General features: G+C 39.8%; 1 protein-coding gene across 1 annotated transcript in view; it reads right to left on the bottom strand.

The window, feature by feature from the left end:
* The window catches only part of galnt14 (UDP-N-acetyl-alpha-D-galactosamine:polypeptide N-acetylgalactosaminyltransferase 14 (GalNAc-T14)), a 193,590-nt gene that overhangs the window by 135,131 nt on the left and 35,987 nt on the right, over positions 1-22,472 (bottom strand). Inside the window, exon 2 of the mRNA XM_055016107.1 lies at positions 16,390-16,559. Coding sequence (XP_054872082.1) covers positions 16,390-16,559 — 170 coding nt within the window. The remainder of the gene's footprint in view (positions 1-16,389; positions 16,560-22,472) is intronic.

A 22,472-nucleotide genomic window follows, 5' to 3' on the forward strand; every position in this document is an offset into this window, starting at 1 on the left:
AGAATTGGATAGGTGAATAAAAAAGTAGGATTAGTGTCCTTTAAAGACCAACTTGAAGGTTGAATTTTTCACTACATTTATCCTTATTGTTTCTTACAAATGATTGCTTGAAAGTTGAAGTTATTGCACAAATATAGATTCAATTCAATTCAATTTTATTAATATAGTGCAAATTACAGTTAAAATGGTCTCAAGACGCTTTATAGAACCCATGTGCCTGAGAACTTCAGATGTTTTCTGGGACATAACAGCAGAACTTTATTCAATGAATATGAATGTCCATGTTGTCTCTTCAGTGTCCAAACGTCTCCATTGTTCCTTTTGTTAAACTGGACCTAGTTTTTCTTTCCTGAACATTAATTCACTGGTACACCAAAATGCAAGTTGCTCTTAAAGCAAAAGTAATGCTATAACGTCATATACAGTGGTCTCTCATCTATCGCGGGGGTTAGGTTCCAGAACCACCCGCGACAGACAAAAATCTGTTAAGCAGCGACCTTGTTTTTATTATTTATATATATTTTAAGGCTTTATAACACCTCCCGACACTGTTATTAACCTTTCCCACACTCTCATAAACACTTCCTATGCTCTTAAACACTTTCTACACTCTTAAACCTATGTAATTTTATCAACATATAAAATTCTATATGGGTACTCAGCTTTGAAAATGCTACAACTTCAATGATGAAGATGATGATGAATTATTATTTTTTATATATATATATTTTATATTGTTTTCAATATTTTTGGCTAGAAAATGCTTGTTTTACCGCAAAAATAATTAAAATAATAAATATATAAAAATACCTATGTACTGCAAAATTCCATGTTATAGCGAAAAATCCGCGATACAAAATCAGATATATACAATTTAAAAAGATAAGATACAGTAAGACTGTGAAAAGTGAACCGCGATATGGTGAGGGACGACTTTATTAAATAAAAGCAAATTCAATGAATGAGAAATTGGATGATGCAAAACAGTCACTTCCATAAAAGCTTTCTACTATTGATTCTTATGCTATTCAGCACAAACTAAATTGGAGTCTCACAGTCACATTTTCACAGCTAAGATATACGTTCTCACTGGTGGTGTACAGAAGTCATAGATTACTTCATGAAAACGGTATTTGTAATACCAGCTCATTTGGATTAGTGTTGAACTGTCAGTCTTGCTATCTGTCTCCCTTTCTCTTGCCTTTTTTTTTCCCTATCCACCTCTTACTTTGATATTCTTTAAAATCCCAACACACACAGAACACACACCTGCAGGGATCAGACAGTATTGACTACCCTTTGGGTTCGGCTCAATTTAAATATGGCCTGAAGCAGAAATGACAGAAAATGGAGGAGAGTGGAAAAAACAGACAGAAAATGGAGGAATGGGAAAGAGTAAAAAGAGAGGATAACACCATCAGGAAAAGAAGATGATTGCTGCTGCTCAATAGACACACAGACACACACAGAGCACAGGAGGACAAGAACAAGTGGATGTAACGGCAATCTTTCATGTGAGGACTGGCGGTGACAGGATGGTTGACAGGCACTTACACCACCCAATCAATGACGACAGATCAATATGTGACTGGAACGATCAATGGCTGCCACAACCTCTGCGACACACACACATACACACCTGCATAGGGGCATTACACAGCCCCATTTAAAGCCACATCTAGGGAGATAGTACATACAATTGATTCCTTATTTAAGTAAGAAATAATATAATCATAGCATTTTCAAGCTTGTCACTGAATGAATTTATCGCTAATACTGACGTGTTACATTGCTGTACAAGCCACACAGAGGCCATGCTGGATCGTACACGTATTGACATGTGACCCTGCAGTGAGTCTGTCGTGCTTAACAAGGTGATCTTTTCATTTTCAGTTCTACATATTTAACAGGCCTCAATTTAGGCTTCTGAATCATAAACAGGATTCACACATACCTGCTCTGACTTGCTTTCGTCAGTCTGCAGTAACAGAGCTACTGTAATTATGTGAATTTTGGAATGTGCATCTCTTCCCAGGTGGCCTCTCAGTTCTTTTATACAGATACTTTCTTACAGTAGGTTTGCTTTAATTGGCAACAGATTTAAGGAACTAGAAAAAGAAAGTAGAGATGATACTACATCACAATCCAATAGTACAAGTGGAAGAGTTTTTCTATATAAATTTGCAGTATCTGTATTAATTATTCTATTTTGTGGTGTTTTCTTTACATTGAGCCATTGGTGATACTGTGCTATGTTAAAGCACCCTGTAAATGTCATGATAGGCATAATACAAAAAAAAGTAGAACACCTACACCAATGTGAATGTGTATTACACACAAAAAAAAACACAAATTACTGATGGCTTTAAATGACTGAATCTTAACAATACCCCCAATAATTCTTGTTGGGGGAAAAGGCATCGCTGCATTGAGAAGATCTGAGCCACACTGCTACCTCACCTGTGCATGACAGGCTAGTCTAGCTAGTCATTTGAGCAGCCATGACAACAGGATGAAAGAGCCAAACAGCCTGTGTGACACATAGGTCTGAGGCATGACTCAAGTCTCACCGCAGTGGCATGTCATCTAGAGTTTCGGCATTGAGCCTATTTTCATTCATGGCGCATGTGGTTCTCAAGAAGATCTGTTGAAAGACTTCATACCAGCAGCATTATATAACTGACACTCTGCACTAGGTTGGTTTCAGAATCAAGGACATATCTGAATATGTCAGATTATTTATTAAAACTGCATGTAACCCTCTGAACCCCTAAACTCGCTGGTGGGTTTGAATGGCATGTAATCGTTAAAAGATTATCATCATGTTTCACAGGCAGAAACTGTAAAAACAGGAAGAATTGTTGGGTTTTTCCGGTAGTTCTGGAACTACTCATCTGTGGCATGTTGTTCCATCTGACAACTTAACCAAATCTAAGTTTAGAATTGTGATAGTTAATCACAATCACTTTATTACTCCAGCAAGAATGGCAGAGTTATGTGACGATCGGCGTACGTTTGTCTGTCTGTTATCGATATTACTCAAAAACGGACTAATGAATTTGGATGAAACTGATTAGATTTTGGCAGTGATGCAGCTTATAGTCTGGATCCACGGATTTGTTAAAGATTTCTGTATCATTGTGAGATAGCGGCATGGCGTCACTGTAACTATGACAACAAGTGAACACTACTTCAGCTGCCTGCTGAAGATCACATGATTGTGATCCTACTACAAATCGACCATTGCAGACTTATCGGGACTTATCCATTGGAAATGGGGGGGGTGGGGGGTAATCCGAATATTCGGATCTCAAAGTAAATATTCAGATACCACCATAACGACTGAATATTTGGATATTCGGGTCAAGTCCTAGATACAACTGAGCAGCTTTGTCGGAGTACTGCGCTCTCTGAGTGCTTTTCTTGTTATATTTACCATGGAAGAAAGGAAATTACAAATGCAAGTAATAAAATATCTATAGTATGTAGAGCCACATGTTCTTTCCAGTTGTTCTTTATTGTTGTATAGTTGTTGTACAATGTTATTTATTCAATTTTTTTCCCCAAATTTTGGCAAAATAATTATTAATTTTTTTCTGATTAATGGCATTATAAATTTGTTATACTGTACAAAAATAGGATTCTTTTTGTATTCTCTTTATTTCTAGCCATGCTTGTGATGTTTCCATAGAGGTGCAGAACTTCATATTGCAGTGAATAATGAGCCCAGAGTAAGTAAAAATGTGACTGGAGCAAAAAACACGGAAACTTCTTGAGGTTCAGAGGGTTCAAGGAGAAAGTGGAGGTCATCTGCATTTTATATCGTCAAAGCGTAAACCTAATCTAGGCTATAATTATATTAAGTCAATAAGATAGGTGAAATGTGGTATTGTTCCAGCGTACTCTGTGTCTGTCTGTCTTGGTCTGAGAGAAAAGAGAAAACCAAACTAAAAATAAATTAAATTTATAATGAAATGAAATTAAACATTCTATTATTGATGGCCATTATCAAAGGCAAACTTAAGAGTAGAAAGATAGAGCTGGTAGTAGCAGCACTGCAGCAAAAACACCGTAGGTGTGGAGACACACATGCAGCCACAGTGGTTTAATGATGTCGTCATGCCAAGACGAGGTAAGCGATGTGGCACAGGGCGAGGGATTGTAGCTGTGTTCATATTCTAACCACATTTACGTAACAGCTGGGTGTGATCTGCTGCACTTGTCACGATACCAAGCAGGCTATAGTTACTTGTTCATTCATTTTTATTTATGATTTTTTATCAGGCTTCACAATAAAAACATATAACAACAAACCACTACACTGAACAGAAAGACAAAACACATGCACTTGCTTCCATAAAGGGTACACTGAGTCACTTAAATGGTTTGTTGAGTATTAAATCATATTCTATTGTTAGAGGCTGGGCTCAGCCCCGCCCCTCTGTCGGTCGCCTGTTCCCCTGCTTGTTGCCGGTCTGTGGGGCTCCCTGCAGCTGCTGATCAGTGGATTGGTCACGACTGCGGGAGTCCCACACCTGTAGCGCATTTCCATCTGCCGTGATAAAGACCGGCTTCACACGGCAGGGGATGGTGGATCGTACTGTTAAGTTCGTGGACAGGCTCGAGACCAACGAGTCCTGGGAAGCCCACCAGCCGCCGGTGCAGCCCACGTTCTCCTCCCTGCTGTCCTTGAGTGAACCCCTGACTGGACCCCTGCCGCCCTAGCCAATACAAGTAAGGGCGTGGACCCTTCCCCCCTCCCTGGACTGCCCCGACCGGTCGACGAGGGCCACCCGGACTGCCGCTCTCCTTAGCCTGACCCCATCCCCTCCATTCTGCTAGTGAGTGCCGGTGACTGTTAATAGACTCTGCGCAATAAATTCTGTTTGAACTGCTTCCCGAGTCGTGCTGCGTGATCTCTCAGGGGTTCCCAAATACACTTACATCGTGACATCTATGGCGTCAGACAAATTTATCACCCTTAATGTTTGGACTTACTAAGGTGCAACAACATCAATTTGGGTAATGGTTCCCCAAAACAAAGCCAGGTCGTCTTGCATTACCACATCCAAGGTCACATGTGAGTTTCACCTTGAATATAATTTCCTGTTCATCATCTACCAAACCGACAAAATTAATGTATGAAACATTGAATGTGGAGGTTCACCAGATGTAATCACAATGAGCCCTCAGTGTTATTTTGTCATGAGCTTTACACACTGTGTTTGTAGCAGCCCCACTTTATTCCAGCCTTCTTTGTCTGTTTCTGCTGAGAGACATTAAACACAGTGGATGCAGCAGTGCAAAACACAACTTCAATAGGAGCATGTTAAGGTAATTCAGGCAGAACTGTTTCTTTAAGTTTCACTATCCATGCCTGAAATATACGAAGGCTTAAAAACTCTGCCTTTAATCTGCCTCCTCCTCTTCCTGAAAGTGGATTTAGGAGGTGAAATCAACGACACATCACAGTTTCACTCGGATCCATCATCTCAGCCTCCTTCAAGGAGCAGCTCTGCTTCATGTTTCATGTGTCTGTGTGTTTTCTCATCATGTAATTCCCTGTAATTCTCTGCACTCACCAACAAAGCATATAATGCAGATAAAAAGTAAGAGAACCACTGCTGAGATGGAAAAAGGGCAGAATCCAAAAGCACTGATTGCAAAACAAGAGTCAAACAACTCTAATCATGTATCAGAGCAGATAGAGTTGTAACGTCGTATGCTCCAGGATTGTTTGGACAAGCAGTCGTCTCAGAACAGGCCGGTTAGCTGAAGCACTAGCTACGGTAAAGCCGCTTAGCGTCACTGTCACTCTGCGCTGTTGTAGAGCACCGGGGTGCTTCGGAGCTCAGGTTCCACATCAGCAGATTACCCATAATACACCAAGGGGATTTCCTCACCTCACAGAGAGCTCTCTGCCATGGCTTGTGCTGTTTGTTGATTCAGTGTAAACAGTGGTAAACGTAACAGGAGTCATCGTGTTTTCTGACACGGAAACGTTCAGGACCAGTGAACAAGAGTTCAATATTAGGCAGAGGACATTAGAGGACAGTGGATCCAGTCATTACACTGGTGAAATGTAACTGAATCCGTGTCTGACTATTCAAGTATCCAAACCTTGTTCTAAGTTTCTGACATATCTGAGTGAAAGTGTTACAGTCAGATCAAGCTGTTTCATTGTAGTGAAAAGGAATTTTCATGACAATCAAAGTAATTTAATAATTTTCCACAATGAACCAGTCACGGCTGCAGATTACATTCGGCCACTTGAAAACTAATCGATGAAATATTTTATGTTGTAATTTCAAATGATGAGAGAAACAATATTTCTAGTAATGAATAATTAATACCACTTACAGACTTCTATCAATATACTAAATTATATTAAATTGTGCAACATGCTGCTTTCATCTCGGAAATAACCAAATCAAACACAAGGGAATAAAAACAGATAATTATTATCAGTAATTATTCAATTCTTGATAAAGCTGCCATGTTCTTTATTTAGCAAATTCAATTTATGTGATGAGGTTTCTCTTCTATCTCTCAGTGAACAAAGCTTGCTGTATTGATCTTGTGATGGCGTGCTCACTTTCGATTCACCTGATCCTACTGTAGATACAACTGATCTAGTTCCCACAAAGTGTCTCGAAGCTTAATGCACTGAACTCTGAGAAATCTTTCTAGTCATAATCTGATGCTGAGAAAGCCTCTCTTTGTTCAGAATAACATAACAATCTGCCTTCTGACCGTCACTGTGACAACGCTGGAAGCCTGAGGTACAGCTATATTTTAGTAACGCTACACCACACACATTTTTGTTTATAGTTGAAAAAAAGCTACAGGTTGATTTACTGTGTAATGTAAGGTGAGTGTGCATAGTGGTTCACAAGATTTAAAATATTTTCGAAAACTGACTCTATACAGTTAACCTCCTCACTTCTTTCTTGCCATGCATAACTGGTTCTGTTTTCACCACATGCTCTGTGTGCACATACCATACAACTGGAGGGAAAAACATCAACCTTTTAACCATGGCTGCAGTGAAGTTTCCTTCCATTTTTCAAGGGATACATTTGCTTCCTCCAAATTTATGGCTACTAAACAAAGACAACTGAAAACAAGGTGCAAGTATTTCTAAATCCTTACATTCAGATTAGTTCCAGGTTTACATAAAACAGATTTTTGTTGTGGTCTCAGACTTTTGGATCATACTGTGTATGTCATGTTTAGTCCCCTCAAAGGAGGCTAGTGATCAGTGATCAGTGATCTGGTCACTGGAATCAGTTATTGTTTGTCGAGTCACAGAGAGAAACATCTTGATTTTGGAGTTCCTGTTTTTCAAAATGCATTTATAATAACCTGTTCAGCTGTTTTGATCGAGTTCATCCATGTTTCTATTTTTGTGGCAGGTTTCTCTCATCATATTTCTGTCATTGGCACAGGAAGATGTATCCCTATTTTTTAATGCCATGAAAAAAAGCTGACACTATTTTGTTTTTTATTTCCAGCCAGGGATATGGTCATCAATAACCATGCCCCCAGACTTCTTTGAATCAGCAAAAACAAAAAAATCTAAGATGTGGGCATTTATTTGGAGGTCTGGAACCAGGCTGATTGAAACAACAGCTATATGTGACAAATACATTTTTTTAAAAAAACATTCAGTGTTCGACCAAAGTTCTAGTAAACCATTTCTAATCTAAATGTCTAGACATCTGGAGAAAACAAACAAGGAGAAGTGGATGGTGTTTAAACTTTTTGGAGGTCAAATGTGTATTTTCTCATCCTAGCATTTTTGTGAACATCAGTTCACAGAAAATCTGAGCCTCAAGGTTGTTTTACATTCTCACCATCTGCTTTTGATAGCAGACTGTGATCATTCACCACTGGAGCAGGTAATCAAGTAAATGAGCTTGACGAGACAAAATAAAAATCGCTCAGTGTCAGAGTTCAGAGGGTTGTTTCTATCTGTTTTTCCATCACTTGTGATCTGAGAAAGATGAGACGTGTTAACGTGGGAGGCACCAAAGCTAATACAGTGATTAATGTTTGGCTGCATGTTGTGATTCATGGAAACATGACTAAGTGGTTGACTGAGTGTGAAAGGACGCTGACGCCAGTGTGCACATGAAACACACACAGTCACACTTTGCAGACAAAAACACACACATACATTATATTGCCAAAAGTATTCGCTCACCTGCCTTGACTCGCATATGAACATAAGTGACATCCCATTGCTAATCCATAGGGTTCAATATGACGTCGGTCCTTCAACTCTTCTGGGAAGGCTGTCCACAAGGTTTAGGAGTGTGTTTATGGGAATTTTTCACCATTCTTCCAGAAGCGCATTTGTGAGGTCACACACCGATGTTGGACCAGAAGGCCTGGCTCTCAGTCTCTGCTCTAATTCATCCCAAAGGTGTTCTATGGGGTTGAGGTCAGGACTCTGTGCAGACCAGTCAAGTTCATCCACACCAGACTCTGTCATTCATGTCTTTATGGACCTTGCTTTGTGAACTGGTGCACAGTCATGTTGGAAGAGGAAGGGGCCAGCTCCAAACTGTTCCCACAAAGTTGGGAGCATGGAATTGTCCAAAATGTCTTGGTATGTTGAAGCATTCAGAGTTCCTTTCACTGGAAATGAGGGGCCAAGCCCAGCTCCTGAAAAACAACCCCACACCAGAATCCCCCCTCCACCAAACTTTACACTTGGTACAATGCAGTCCGACAAGTATCGTTCTCCTGGCAACCGCCAAACCCAGACTCATCCATCAGATTGCCAGATGGAGAAGCATGATTCGTCACTCCAGAAAATGTGTCTCCACTGCTCTAGAGTCCAGTGGTGGCGTGCTTTACACCACTGTATCCGACACTTTGCATTGCACTTGGTGACGTATGGCTTGGATGCAGCTGCTCGGCCATGGAAACCCATTCCATGAAGCTCTCTGCTGAAGCACTGTTCTTGAGCTAATCTGAAGGCCACATGAAGTTTGAAGGTCTGTAGCGATTGACTCTGCAGAAAGTTGGCAACCTCTTGGCACTATGCTCCTCAGCATCCGCTGACCCCGCTCTGTCAGTTTATGTGGCCTACCACTTGGTGGCTGAGTTGCTGTCGTTCCCACACACTTCCACTTTCTTATAATACAGCTGACAGTTGACTGTGGAATATTTAGGAGCCAGGAAATGTCACGACTGGATTTGTTGCACAGGTGGCATCCTATCACAGTTCCCTGCTGGAATTCACTGAGCTCCTGAGAGCGACCCATACTTTCACAAATGTTTGTAAAAGCAGTCTGCATGCCTAGGTGCTTAATTTTATACACCTGTGGCCATGGAAGTAATTGGAACACCTGATTCTGATTATTTGGATGGGTGAGCGAATACTTTTGGCAATATAGTGTACATGGAAGGGGTTACTGACTGAATGCATGATCTAATTATTGAGAGGTGGTAAAGGATACTGGGCCAAAATGTAACTAAATAATTAGTGACCGACTGAATGGATTGTCAGTTTTTTTCCCTACAGAGCACTGTTTCTGTCGATGGTTGCAAAAAAGATGACTCCATTTTGGAGCAGTGACAACAAAACACTGGAGCATTATCACATCTCACACCCTGGCAAAACAAAGAAAATGACAAATGTGTGCAGGGTGGTGTGTTGTTCAGTTGTGCTTCAGAGGAGAGAAAGATAATTTTGCACTCTTTTAATGTCACAGTCTCAAAGTGGAGACATTTTTCTCATAGCCTGATGCGTATGGAATCTCTTTAAAATAACACTTTCTCAAAAACCTCCTCTGGTATCTAGCCATGCCCATAGTTATACTTGTAGAGCTGAGCAAAAGCACAAAAAGTTGAGGCCAAATGCTCCAAAAAAACTCGTCTTGTCCACAAATACAGATTAACTTTGAAATGACATTTAAATGGGTGGAAATGTGCACCTGTCTCTGCTGTATCTGACTGTACTCTGGCCATCTGCACTGCTAAGCTGTTCTCGATCATCTATGGTTAACTACAGAATCTCTGTGAAAGAAAACAACCGTCTAAACACATCGGCAGTTCATTCGTGCAAAATGAAACCCACCATATTAATATGAGATGATTTTTTTCCACCAATGGGTCAAGAATTGCTGGTCATGAATTCTAAACATGAAATAAATTTTTTATTTAATTATTTATTTACATGGAAGATTAATACTGAAGACATCAAAACTAGAAAAGAATACATATGGAATTATGTTGTCAACAAAAAAAGTGTTAATCTTCATCCTTGTCCGGTGACGTCTGGTCCAAGCCAAACACAGTGTAGTGCAGTAGTCTCATTATGCTTCATAGTCACCATCTGTTTATTTGCTTTGTTTTTTTGTAATGTGTCAAATTGAGATAATTTCTTCATCCTTATTTATTCAGATTCCTGTGTGTGTTTTCCATCGCTGTATTAACATCCAAATCATTACCTGTCTACTTTGATAAATAGGCTCAAGCAGTTAAAATAAAAGAATGGTGGGTAAATTCATAATAAACCCATTTTCTTCTACAAATATATTTTTAAAAATATCGATAATCTATAATTTAACTAGATCAACTGAAATAAGACATTTCACAGTGGTAGGCTGTACAGTCAAATAAGTCATTGACAAATGTAAACAGCTAACACAAAGTGCTGCTGAGGCAAGATAATACCTGCAAGCTAGCTGCAAACTTTTGGAGTATTTCATTAAAATGTGATTAGCCCTTCATTGCATACCTAATACTGTACATTTAAAAACAGTGAAACAATACACTCACAAAAGATACCAAGGTATTTTTCTTGGCATGGCACCTTACCAAAAGTTCCATGAAACCACTTATCTTATGCTGCAATATATAAAACAGTTTTTGTTCCACCCATTTGTCTTATACTGAACAATGCTTTTCCACTGCTTTCTTTGGTCTTGTATTAAAACATTTTTCTTACACAGTTCTTGTTGCCATATCAACTCATTGTGTGGTACCGTGGAACATGTTTCCTCCCTGTACTGTATCAGCCCATTGTCTTCATACTTGGATCTAATCCCTGCAGTAAAGCAGTTGTTGGGCTTATAGACTGTCTGTCGGAGAGCAGACGGAGGGAGGTTCCCCTGTTCACCGAGATAATAGCAGAGCACTGAAGTGGAGTGGTTTATATACACACACACACACACACACACACACACACACACACACACACACACACACACACACACACACACACACACACACACACACACACACACACACTCTAAAGCTCTGCATGTGGCAATTATCTCTCCTCTCAGCAGCTTGTGGCATCTCCCTCATCTCCTATCCTCTCCTCCTCCTTTACCTCTCCTTCTCTCCTTTCCTAATCTCCTCTTGACTTTTCTTCCTCCTCTTTCTCTTAGCACCTTCTCTTCTATCTCCCTATCATTCCCTAAGCCGTTTGTAGCTCTCCTCTCATCACCTTCCTCACATACTCTCTGCTGTACCTCCTTCAAACTTGAGAAAGTGACAGAGCCCTCCTCCAATGCACAGTAGCAACCTGGACAATGTGCACTCCCTCCCAAAAATAAAAAATAAAAATAAAAAGCCTTAAAAGAAAAGGCTTTCCACACCTACCCAAAACACCGCAGTTTTTAAGCCACAGGCTCTGCAACACAGACACATGCAATACAGCCAAATGCCTGCATGAACTGACAGTTTGCAGCAGTTTGAATTGATCCTCAAAGGTAAGATATAAAAACATATCAACCAAGCATTTCTTAGGGGACAAATTGTTGCCAGGAGTTGATCTGGTTCTTCAGTGGTTGTGCCACGCAATTGAAAAAGCAGATCAAAATTTAAAATTCTTGCAGGTCTAATATCTGGGGAACCCTGTCACACTCTGACTGCATATATTGTCGCTGTAAGAATATTGACTTTGGTCACTTAAAGTACAGACACACATGTGTAGGTACCTAGAATAAAATGAAACAACTGGTGTCCAGGCCGCCACACGACTGAGCCAGTAGACCACCCAAAAACTCTTCCATGTAAACAATAGTGTAGATCTGTGTTAGACAAGTGATATATGACCAGTTGATCTTTGCACATCAGTTTCTGCTCCAGTAAGTATCAGTACTCATGCCAATACTAGTTGTGTTATGTTCTGATATATGATAGCAAACTTTAATATACTGTGATGTAACATGTTAGCTAATGTTATCAAATGTCAGCCACTCACCAAGACACCTGTGTTCACACTGCTAATACATTTCTTGCCGATGAGTTCATGGTTACAAAGCTGTGGTCCATCATATGTGTATGAATATATATTTTAAGCATTTTCAGTGTCAACACTCCTGTTAGGATCCATTTTTGTTATTGTTACACTAAATCTAGTTTGGCTCCTCCCCCTTTTTTAATGTCTGGGGGAAGTTTTTTTTAAGCAGACATAAAACTCTGTTACAAAAACTATTCTAAATGTTATTGTGCACATAGATCTTTTTTTTGAAAAATCAAGTTTCTACTACTTCTAGAAAATAAAAGGTCCTATATACTGTAAGTCCATTTCTATTTTGCCTAGTGTTTCTTAAAAACTTGAGGGTGCCACAAAGGCAGAGAGAGTCTTCTTCCTGAAGGGGACAGGGACAGCAGCAGCTCAGCTGTATTCAAAATTAGAGACATTAAAACAACCCATTTACAATAACGCTAAAAGCAGGGGTTATGTGGTGGTGAAATTAACCAATGTTGTATTTTGAGTTGAAAAATTTAAGAATCATTCTAGGGACATGTGTGACTTTTATCAATTTGCTGAAAAGGGACACAATATTTAAATCCCAGGGATCACCAACCTGCAAGTTGCTAACAAGTTAGTAAGTCTGGCCAATAATTAGTAGTAGCTTCTAACATGACGTTCCTAAACAAGTTTAAGTTCTTGCAGTTGAAAAAAATGCAGTTGGTTAATGATCGAAAAGGAACTGCTTGATAAATTTGATTTAAATAAAGGACATAAAAAAATCCCTTGAACACTGACAGGACGCTTTTTTATTGACATGAAAAATAGGCCGACAAATGCTAAAAAAGTAGAAATTACATCAGCATTGCATTCATCCCTGTGGATCCATCCAGTGCAGCCAGTATCTTACTGTCAGGGGTTACAAGTCTTGCTAGATTTACAGATTTCTTGCAGCCTTCAGGGTATACTGAGTCCAACCTAACATCTTCAGGTCAAAAACTTGCTTCTCTAATCTTTAGGTTATCATTGCCCCACTGGGAAAATAACAGACCTGGAGCCTCTTCTCTAAACCTGCTGTGATTTCTCTACTGGTGCTTTCCTTTGGAGTGGTAATCTGAAAGTTCCTCTTGTTTTTGTGTCTTCATATTCCGTTTTTAAGTGTGTGTGTAAGGCTCATTGCTGAGTTGCTTCTGCGCTGCTTTGCCAAGATACCACCTGACAAGCAAAAAGTGATTTCTGGTGGTGAAGTTTCTCTAGATAGTGGTGACAACTATTACTAGATATGCAAACCCATCCATGGATGAAAACTTCAAATGTTTTGCTTGCTTTGTGTACATGTTTACATGCCTAAATGCAAACGTAGCAAGAAGAGTAATGTTTGAGACTTGAAATTGAAACTTTGGTGTCATATTGGTATAGCATCAAAACCTTTCAAAAGTCAACTCAAGTCATGACATGTAACACCTGTACTTCTTTGTGAAATGTCGGGGTAGATGTCGAAATGTTGCTGTTCGAGATAAACGTGAACACTTGACTAAAACACAATAATTTCAAACTGCAATATTTTCTTGTCTTATTATCCTTCTAACCAGTCCTTCAGCACTTGCTTTCTCACACTTTTTGTGTTCTTTCTACAAATTTCTGTCACACCTCCTTGAATTTAAGGAAAATGCTCTCTCTCGGGAACCTCGCCAAAATGTGGGAGGCACCTCAGTGAGTTCGCAGTAGAAAAGGTGTTTCTAAGAACCTCAGTCAAGGATTTCTCTGCAGTTTTTCTTTTTTTTTCAGTCCTAACAGAGCATGGGGTGCTATCATTTCCCCCTGCCAAGTGCTACTGAGATCTACAGCTACACGGTAACTGAGTTAACAGATAATCACATAACAGCAAACCCCCCTCATCCACACACACACACACACACACACACACACACACACACACACACACACACACACACACACACACACACACACACACACACACACACACTTCATCGCTGTCTTATACGAGATAAATGAGCACTATCAACCCCCTACCTCCCTGCTAACAGATTAATGTGTAAGAGTATCCCTGGTTTCTCCTCCTATACACCCTTCTCAATTTTCTCACACACACACACACACACACACACACACACACACACACACACTGACAAACACACGCATTTCTCAGTTGCCTTATGTTAGCTTGACAGTGAATTTCCCTCCTCCGGTAGCACAGCAGATGACGCAGGCGATTGACAATGTGCACTTACGCACATTAGCGTACACATACGGATGTGTAGAGACACACACTTGTGCACACACGCACGCAGTGTTGGATGCAGCAGATATGCTATCACTGAGTCAGACTTCATACATCTCATCATCTGCGGGATACATGTCAAAACATTGTACACGTCCACACACTGTGATGTACGCACCAGTTGCACTAACAGATTTTAGCTTCCTTCATGAGTTGTGAAGCTGTAAGCCGCTGTGCTCACCCCAACCAGCCACAGCAGCAGCAGCAGCAGCAGCAGCAGCAACCATCCAGGGCTTAGTCATGTTCACAGTAACTGCCAGTCACCCGATGAACACCCACATATAGGGCCTATCAGAGAGCTGGGTGACCATGAGCTGAATGGCAACCTTCGATGACACAGTGAACACGCCGGCTCACACCCAGGTGTCCAAATAAGAAAATGAATGTTCCAGCTGGATTTGTTTGCCTTAAGCCTTAAGCTATCATTTCAGTAGTCTTGTAGCTAAATAAAAAATAGACAATAAACATACCACAATGGACTGAATATGCAATGCCAATACCGTCCCTGTATAACAAAAACATGGTTATTTTAAGTAACAGAATAACATTAAACCTCTAGTAGCACCTACAAATTCAGTACATTAGCTTTTTAAAAGGATAGCAAGAATCTATACATTATTTAAACAGCTAAAATAGCCTCATGTGCTGACCATAGAATATGCTAATTACCCATCACACCTTAAGCTCTCCTCGGCTCTAAGCACACTGATTTTTACTTAACTTTAACTAACAAATTATTGTACACAACACTTATTATGAGGATCAACTCATCGTTGGTTTTGGTCTTTTGGTGAGATTTGCTGACAAGTATATAAATATATATACTAAACAAATATAAAAAATATACCAGCAGATGCTGTCATACTTGTAGTAATGTGGTGAAACTTAGCTCTCAAACTTTATGGACCTATAACTTAGGTAAAGTTGAATTTGAGACATACTGTACGGTAAACAAAAAAAAATTACAATATAAGGAGTGTAAGAAGAGATCAAAGTATGAGAGCGCTTTTATTATTGCAAGCATAATGGAAACAGCAGCTCAGCAAAAAAAGGCGTGTTTGTGTTCCACATGATCTCAGCACGACTACACTGGACCTACGCTTTCCACAAGTGCCTGGAAGTTTTTATCTCCTGAAATATATAAGTGGGAGGCTGCTGTCAAAGCGGCAAGCTCCTTATCTTCCTGCTGAGCGTTTTTCCAGCCGGCGAGGACGGCGCTCCGCTAAGAGGATTTCTATTTTGGTTTAATTTAATTTCTTAGCGGACAGACGGATTGTAATTTGGTGGTTTCTCTATGAAAACGTGTTTGGTTCCATAATCTAAATTTGTTTTAGTACAGATAGGGGATTCATTACGAGCTCCAGGAGCTTCTGCTGTGTTTAACTCTCACTCTCTTTCTGTGTGTGTGTGTTTGTGTGTGTACATACCTGTAATACTGAGAGCTGATCTGTAGTGTTGTGTGTTTTTGATGTGTTTGTTTACACCTGCAGGCTACTGGAGTTTGGTTTGTGTGTGTGCTGATAAGCTCCCTTTTACTCAGTGCACTTTTGACAGATTCATACATCACACTGTGGAGTGTGTGTATAATAAGCATATCCCTCCAGAGGTCAGGTTGAACACAGCACACTGCTGTGTTACTCAGGTTATACTGATAAAGTTTGTCACACAGGATATGCATTTTCTTGAGCTCATCTGACATCTTACAGACTACTCAAGTGTTCAGTGTTGCATGAGATTTATGTGTGTACACAGTTTTCTCTGTGGGTGGTGTCATATGTTTCTATATGAGTTTCTACATTTGTGTGCTGTGTTATATGTTTGAGGGCTATTTTATGATTCTTTCTTTTGAGTTTTTTTTTCTTTGTACCTGTAGTGCCTTGTATCCCTCAGGGCTCGGTTGCTGGGGATGCGTTCGCTCTCTCTCTGGTTGAAAGCGTACAGGGTGTACGGGTCGTCACCAGGCTTCCAGCGCCGAGCGCTCAGGTAACCCCGCTCATCAAAGCCCTCCAACATGTCCTCCCATTCTGCATCCGAAATCTGTAAATCAATCAATCACTCAATTAGGGCTGCAACTAATGATCATGTTCACGATTGATTAATCTCTTATTTTACTTAACATTGTGTCTTTGTCGGAATGCAAAACCCAAAGGTATTCAACTTAGAAATATAATCTAAAAACGAAAAGCACGGCACATCAGTATTCTGAAACGCCATAACAGAGAAGGTTTGGCAATCATGTAATTAATAAAATAAAGCAAATAATGACTCAACTTCTTGTTGTGCTCATTTTTTCATATTCGTTCATATCAGCACCAGGACTTTTTGTAACAGGCTATTTCAGTGACCATTTAGGTCATTCAGAAGAGTGAACCTGTGTTGAAATCAGCTTTAATATGCAAGAAAAGTGAGTATGTTGCTTGGTTTGTAGTAACCAGTGTCACTGGTTGTTGACTGACATTTTGTTTGTACCAGTCATCAGAATGGATGACAAATGGCCGTGAGATTTAGTCATAAATGTCACATTGCAAGTGACAGACTGTGTGTACCCAGTTAGGATATGTAGTCTGTGTGTGTGTGTGTGTGTGTGTGTGTGTGTGTGTGTGTGTGTGTGTGTGTGTGTGTGTGTGTGTGTGTGTGTGTGCGTGTGCGTGTGCGTGTGCGTGTGTAGCGTAGAGAGTTTTTAGAGGTCGTTTTACTTACGGAAGATTCAGACAGGTTTTTACTTTGTGCTCTTTGGTATTTAAGAAGATGAATGTTAGACTTCAGTTTTTCAGCTCTCTTTGCTCTCTCCCTGTTTTGCGACTAAATGCTGCACTTTGTCTCTCAGCTACTCAGCAGTGCATTGCTTGGCAAATACGCTATAATTCAGTCTTGCTGTGTGCTATGGTGTAAAACTGAATCAAGTGACCCTCATGATTATGATTGTTAATTTATAGCCTATTAATAAGAAATTACATTAATTTATGTACCTTGACTTTACTTTAAATACCATATTCCTTACTGCAAAGCATTTTGTTCAAAGGACAAGGATGTTTCACATCATTAGCTTAGTTATAAAATAATAATAATAAAAAAGGTTCATGTTTCTTTTTAGTCTCAGAACATTATGCACTAGCTGTCATTCATCATGTCTGGAGTCCCTCTCTTGTTATTGATTTAACTCCTAAAATGTATCTCTGTGTATCAATGAAATAAATCCCTTCATGCTTTGAAATGACTTTGATGCATCTCGACACTGTTGCTTCATCTAGAATGTACAGTTCTCTGAAGTTCCTGCTCCTCTCTACCCAACCCTCCACTATTTGCTGCAACTCAAGCACACCAGCTCACCTACGTCTCTGCTTAAACCCTGTTTTGCAGTGTTACTCTACACTCCAGAAACTCTGAAATCAATTCTGCAGAAAAATAATGATACAGAAAGTCCTGCTCCACATGTTGACAGGATTGTCTCCTTAAATTTGTTACTATTGAAATTCCAACTGCAGCTTAAAGGCCGAAGAGCTCAGCCACGGTGGTGACCATTCATTTTACTCGTGTCTTCTGTCACATAAAAACACCATATGGATGATGTTAACAAGGTATAATAACCCAACCAAATGGCCAACACACCTGCACTACTTTTGAACTTCACCAAACAGGTGGGTTTGAAACACTAATGTGTGGTTCTAGATTCATGTTTTTAACCTTCAAAACTGCCACTGCCTTCAGCTGATTTCAGTAATGTATGAAAATCCCATGCAGAGACTTAAAAAGCTGCTTGCGATACAGTAGGTCATCCATCTTGCCTTTACTTTTCTCTCACTTACCAAGTGGTAATGAACATGCATTCAATACATTCTGACATGTAAGAATTGATGGCTGGCTGCTGAACAACGCAGCATTCATAATTTTTGAAGTATGAAAATCAATTCCAAAGGACATATAATGAACGCATGTGTCATTTAAATGGTAGTTTTTTCAGATGACAGAACATCATTGGACACATAAGTAAAGAAAGCTTTCAGCAGAGGCTCTTCAGGCTCTGCAGTACCACAAAGAAACTTTGATAGTAAAATAAAGGTAGTGAAATGTTCAGTGCAGTGACTTTATAAGCTCAGACAAGTCTGAAGACTCTGCAGGTTGGCTGCCTGGAAAGGCTTGAAATCAACCTAAAAGCGTAAAATATGCCTTTAAAAATAGACACCAATAATGTAAAACATATGCAATTTGTAATAAATATACTAAAAATATACTAGAACATGCAAAAGCAGTGATATGGGGCTATAATGCACAACAAAGGAGTGAAGTCCTCAGTGTTAGACACAGTTAAAGTCAGTATGTCTTCATGTTGTTCCACTGAAGCACCAAAAAAGACTGTTTCCAGTGTTGCACAGAAGAAACTACCAGCTCTGCAGAAACCCCTAGTTCTCCAGAAAATACAAACATTATAAAATAAGATATAAAATGTTAATGTAGCACATAAATTCTGTTCAGCTCATAACAGCTGGTGGTGGAAAACACAAGGTGGCAACGACTTAAAAAAAAACAGCTACAGCTGCACTTTCTGTCTGTTGGAGCTCTGCTTTGAGTGTGTGTGTAGTTTAAAAGAAAGTATATATCATTTATGAGACAGTACAGATGCCTGCCTACATGCAGGAAGGAGTGTGTGTCTTGTTTTGAGAGACTGAGGGAGTAAATGTGTTTGTGAGCATCACTGAGTGTGTGTGCAAGGTATCGTTTCAGAGGCTGGGGAGTGTGTGTTTCACTTGATAGAGAGGAAGTGTGTGTTTCGGCGTGTATTTGTGTAATGCATAAGAGAGACGGAGAGAGAGAGGATGTTTCTTTGAGGGCGAGAGATATAAAGAATGTACATTATTATGCTCCCTCTCTCCTTTGCCGCATCATAAACATAACACAGGAGCTTCGGCAAAACCCCCGGAGGCCATATTTCTCCCCAACGACCACACGCACTGGCACATTGTGGAGACGAATGAACGCACACACACGCAGACAAACACAAGCAGGGTCACGGCGTTGATGGGGTGTGTAACAGGACAACATTTATGGCAAAGCAGCTGTCTGGATGGAGGGATGCGGAAAACGCCCCACACTCCTCGTCTTCTTCTTCTCTTGTTCTCCTCCTCCTCCTCCTGGTTCTTCTTCTCTTCTCATTATTCAGCCATACAACTTGCTGATGCGACACATTGTCTAAATGGGGCCATTAGAGGGCTGGGAGTCAGACTCTTTGCGCGTGTGAATGTGTTAGACTGTGTTGGTAGTTCTTCCCCTGGTGGCTGTAACAACGAAGCATGAAGAACAAGCGGAAAAGAGGGGAGGATGGAGAAACGGATGGATAGAGATAACAGGGAAAAAGACAACAAAAGAAGAGGGAGGAATGAAGAAAGAAATGAAAGAAGAGAGGGGATAAGAGGATCTGCGAAGAAGGAGGAGGAAAGGTGAAGGAGAGATGAGTGGGAGCGAAAAAAAATGAAACGGGGAAGAAATTGCATGAAGAAAAATGGAGGGAATAATGGAATGAATGAAATGAGAAAATGCAGGAAAACAACGCAGAGGGGGAAATAGGAAGAAAGAAGGAGAGGCAGAGGGAAATAAAAGGATAAATGGGAATGAGAGAAGGAAGCTGAGAGGAAAAGGGAAAATTAGATTTTTAGGTTAGATTTTTTTTATTTGTCACATGCACATACAATATGGCAGTGAAATGTAGTGACTGTCCACAAGGCTTAATAAATACAAATAAAATAGGTAAATTATATTATAAAAGAAATACAACAGGAAAAATGGTAATATTTATGGAATGTACACAGTGGAAAAGGTAGCGAATGTGCAAAAGTGAGGATAGATATTGAGAGACAAAGATGGAAAGACAGGACAAAAAATACGAAAGGGAGAGGAAGGAAAAACAAGAGAGGGAAGGAAAAACTCATTTCTTCCTCTCTTTGATAAAGTGTCTCTGTTATTGATTAGGACTGAGAAAGAAAGTTGCATTGGGCCATGTCAGGGTTACAGTCGGAAAGAGAAGGGAAAGATGAAATAAGCAGAATAGAGAAATAAAAAAACAAATAAGAGACAACACAAGGAAAGTGGTGGAAAGATGGTAAATGGTCCTTCAGAAGTGCCATCACCAAATGAAGAATCTCAGTTTATAACTGAATTTAGAGGAGGGTTCTTCATGTGCTTTATGTGGTTCCTTAAAGTACAGAAAGGTTCTTGATTTCTATTGGATTTGTTTGGTTTATTGGCAGGTAACAGCATAAAAATAGAACTGCAACTAATAAATATTATTAACATTCTGCAGATTATTTTCTAAATTCCTCAGTTGTTGACTTTGTCTATAAAAACAGCAGAAAACAGGGAAAAATGCCCATCACAACTTTCAAAACCCCAAGCTGTAACATGTTGTTCTGTCTGAACAATAGTCCAGAACCTAAAATAATAAATGTATTCTAATAGCATTCTTACATTTGACTTTTTGAAATCACTTCAACGTTTCTAAAGTCATATCTTGAAAGAAGTATCTTTAAAACAGTTGCTTAAAGAACCTATTTTTACTAGAGTTCTTTGGAGGGCCATTTAAGGTACCAAAAGGAACATTTTTTTATGGTTCTTTGAGGCACCTTTGGAATTCTTGAAAGAATCGTTGCAAGAAATAGTTATCTAATGACCCTCTTGCTTTCAGGTTCTTTGTGGAAGTGAAAACTTTCAAGAAACATTTTTGATTGCAGCTTGTGTCTTTGGAAGGAGAACACAAAATGAGAAAAATACATAGGAAAATGGTAAAGAACTGAATAATAAGTTGGAGAAATAACTGAAGTGAAGACAGATGAGGAAAATTTAAGACAGAAGAAGACAGAAGATTAAAAAGACAAGTGAAAAGAAAGAAAAGAGGAGGAGGGAATAGTGGAAGCAAAAGAAAGAAGGATGAAAATGAAGATAAAATAATTAAAATGAAGAGCAAGAATAAAAAGACAGAAAAGAAAGGAAAAGACAGGAAATGAGAAAGAGAAAAGAAGAGAAGCGGAGCAGACAACAAGAAGGGCGAGGTGCGATTAAGCTTCTCTGACTTTCACACAAACACACACCTGCAGCCTTCTCGCCTCTGTAAGATTTGTTTTGTGTCTTGTCTCGCTAGGAGCTCAGGAGAGGCTGCGTTCAAGGTCCTCTGGATTCTATCCTATTTACAGTCACACAGACACTCACACATACACACACACCGCTTGTCTTCCTAATGCACCGTGGCATCCTCTCAATGCCTCTCACGGCCGCTTACATGAACACAGACATTCAATTAACAAACCTGAGGCACGAACCACTGGACAAACAATGTGTGTGTGTGTGTGTGTGTGTGTGTGTGTGTGTGTGTGTGTGTGTGTGTGTGTGTGTGTGTGTGTGTGTGTGTGTGTGTGTGTGTGTGCGTGTTGAGCCAAGCCACCAAGGAACCTATTAATTCATCCAGATGAGACAGACTGATACATTTAGAATCATAATGAGAAAGCTGAAGCCTGCACACACACACACTTGCACACACACCTCGGGTGTCACGGTCATTGCGTACTTTCTGACAGCTCACAGTGGAGAAAGACAGAGGAAGCAAAGAGAGGGAGAGAGGGAGACAGTAAGGAGGCAGAACTCAAAGTAATTTGTGTATTAAAGTTCAGATCTTATAAAAGGAAGGTTGTTGAGTTGAACCTTCCCTGGTGTTAACAGTGGCACTAAATACAAAGGAGGGCAGATCAAGGCATTTTTACTCATCAGCATTGGCACAACTCTAAGCCTGATCTTTTGTTTATGTCTGGTGTTACACAAGGGTTATAAAAGATGAGAACAATTTGTTGCAGAAGGCTAGGAAAAAACAAATTTTCAGTAATTTTTCTTCAGAAACGCAGCATTACTAGGCACCCAGATAGCTCAACTGGTTAAGCAGACAACCCATGAAAAGAGGCTATAGTCCCC

This window comes from Amphiprion ocellaris, chromosome 12, assembly GCF_022539595.1.
Source record: "Amphiprion ocellaris isolate individual 3 ecotype Okinawa chromosome 12, ASM2253959v1, whole genome shotgun sequence".
NCBI classification, from domain to species: Eukaryota; Metazoa; Chordata; class Actinopteri; family Pomacentridae; genus Amphiprion; species Amphiprion ocellaris.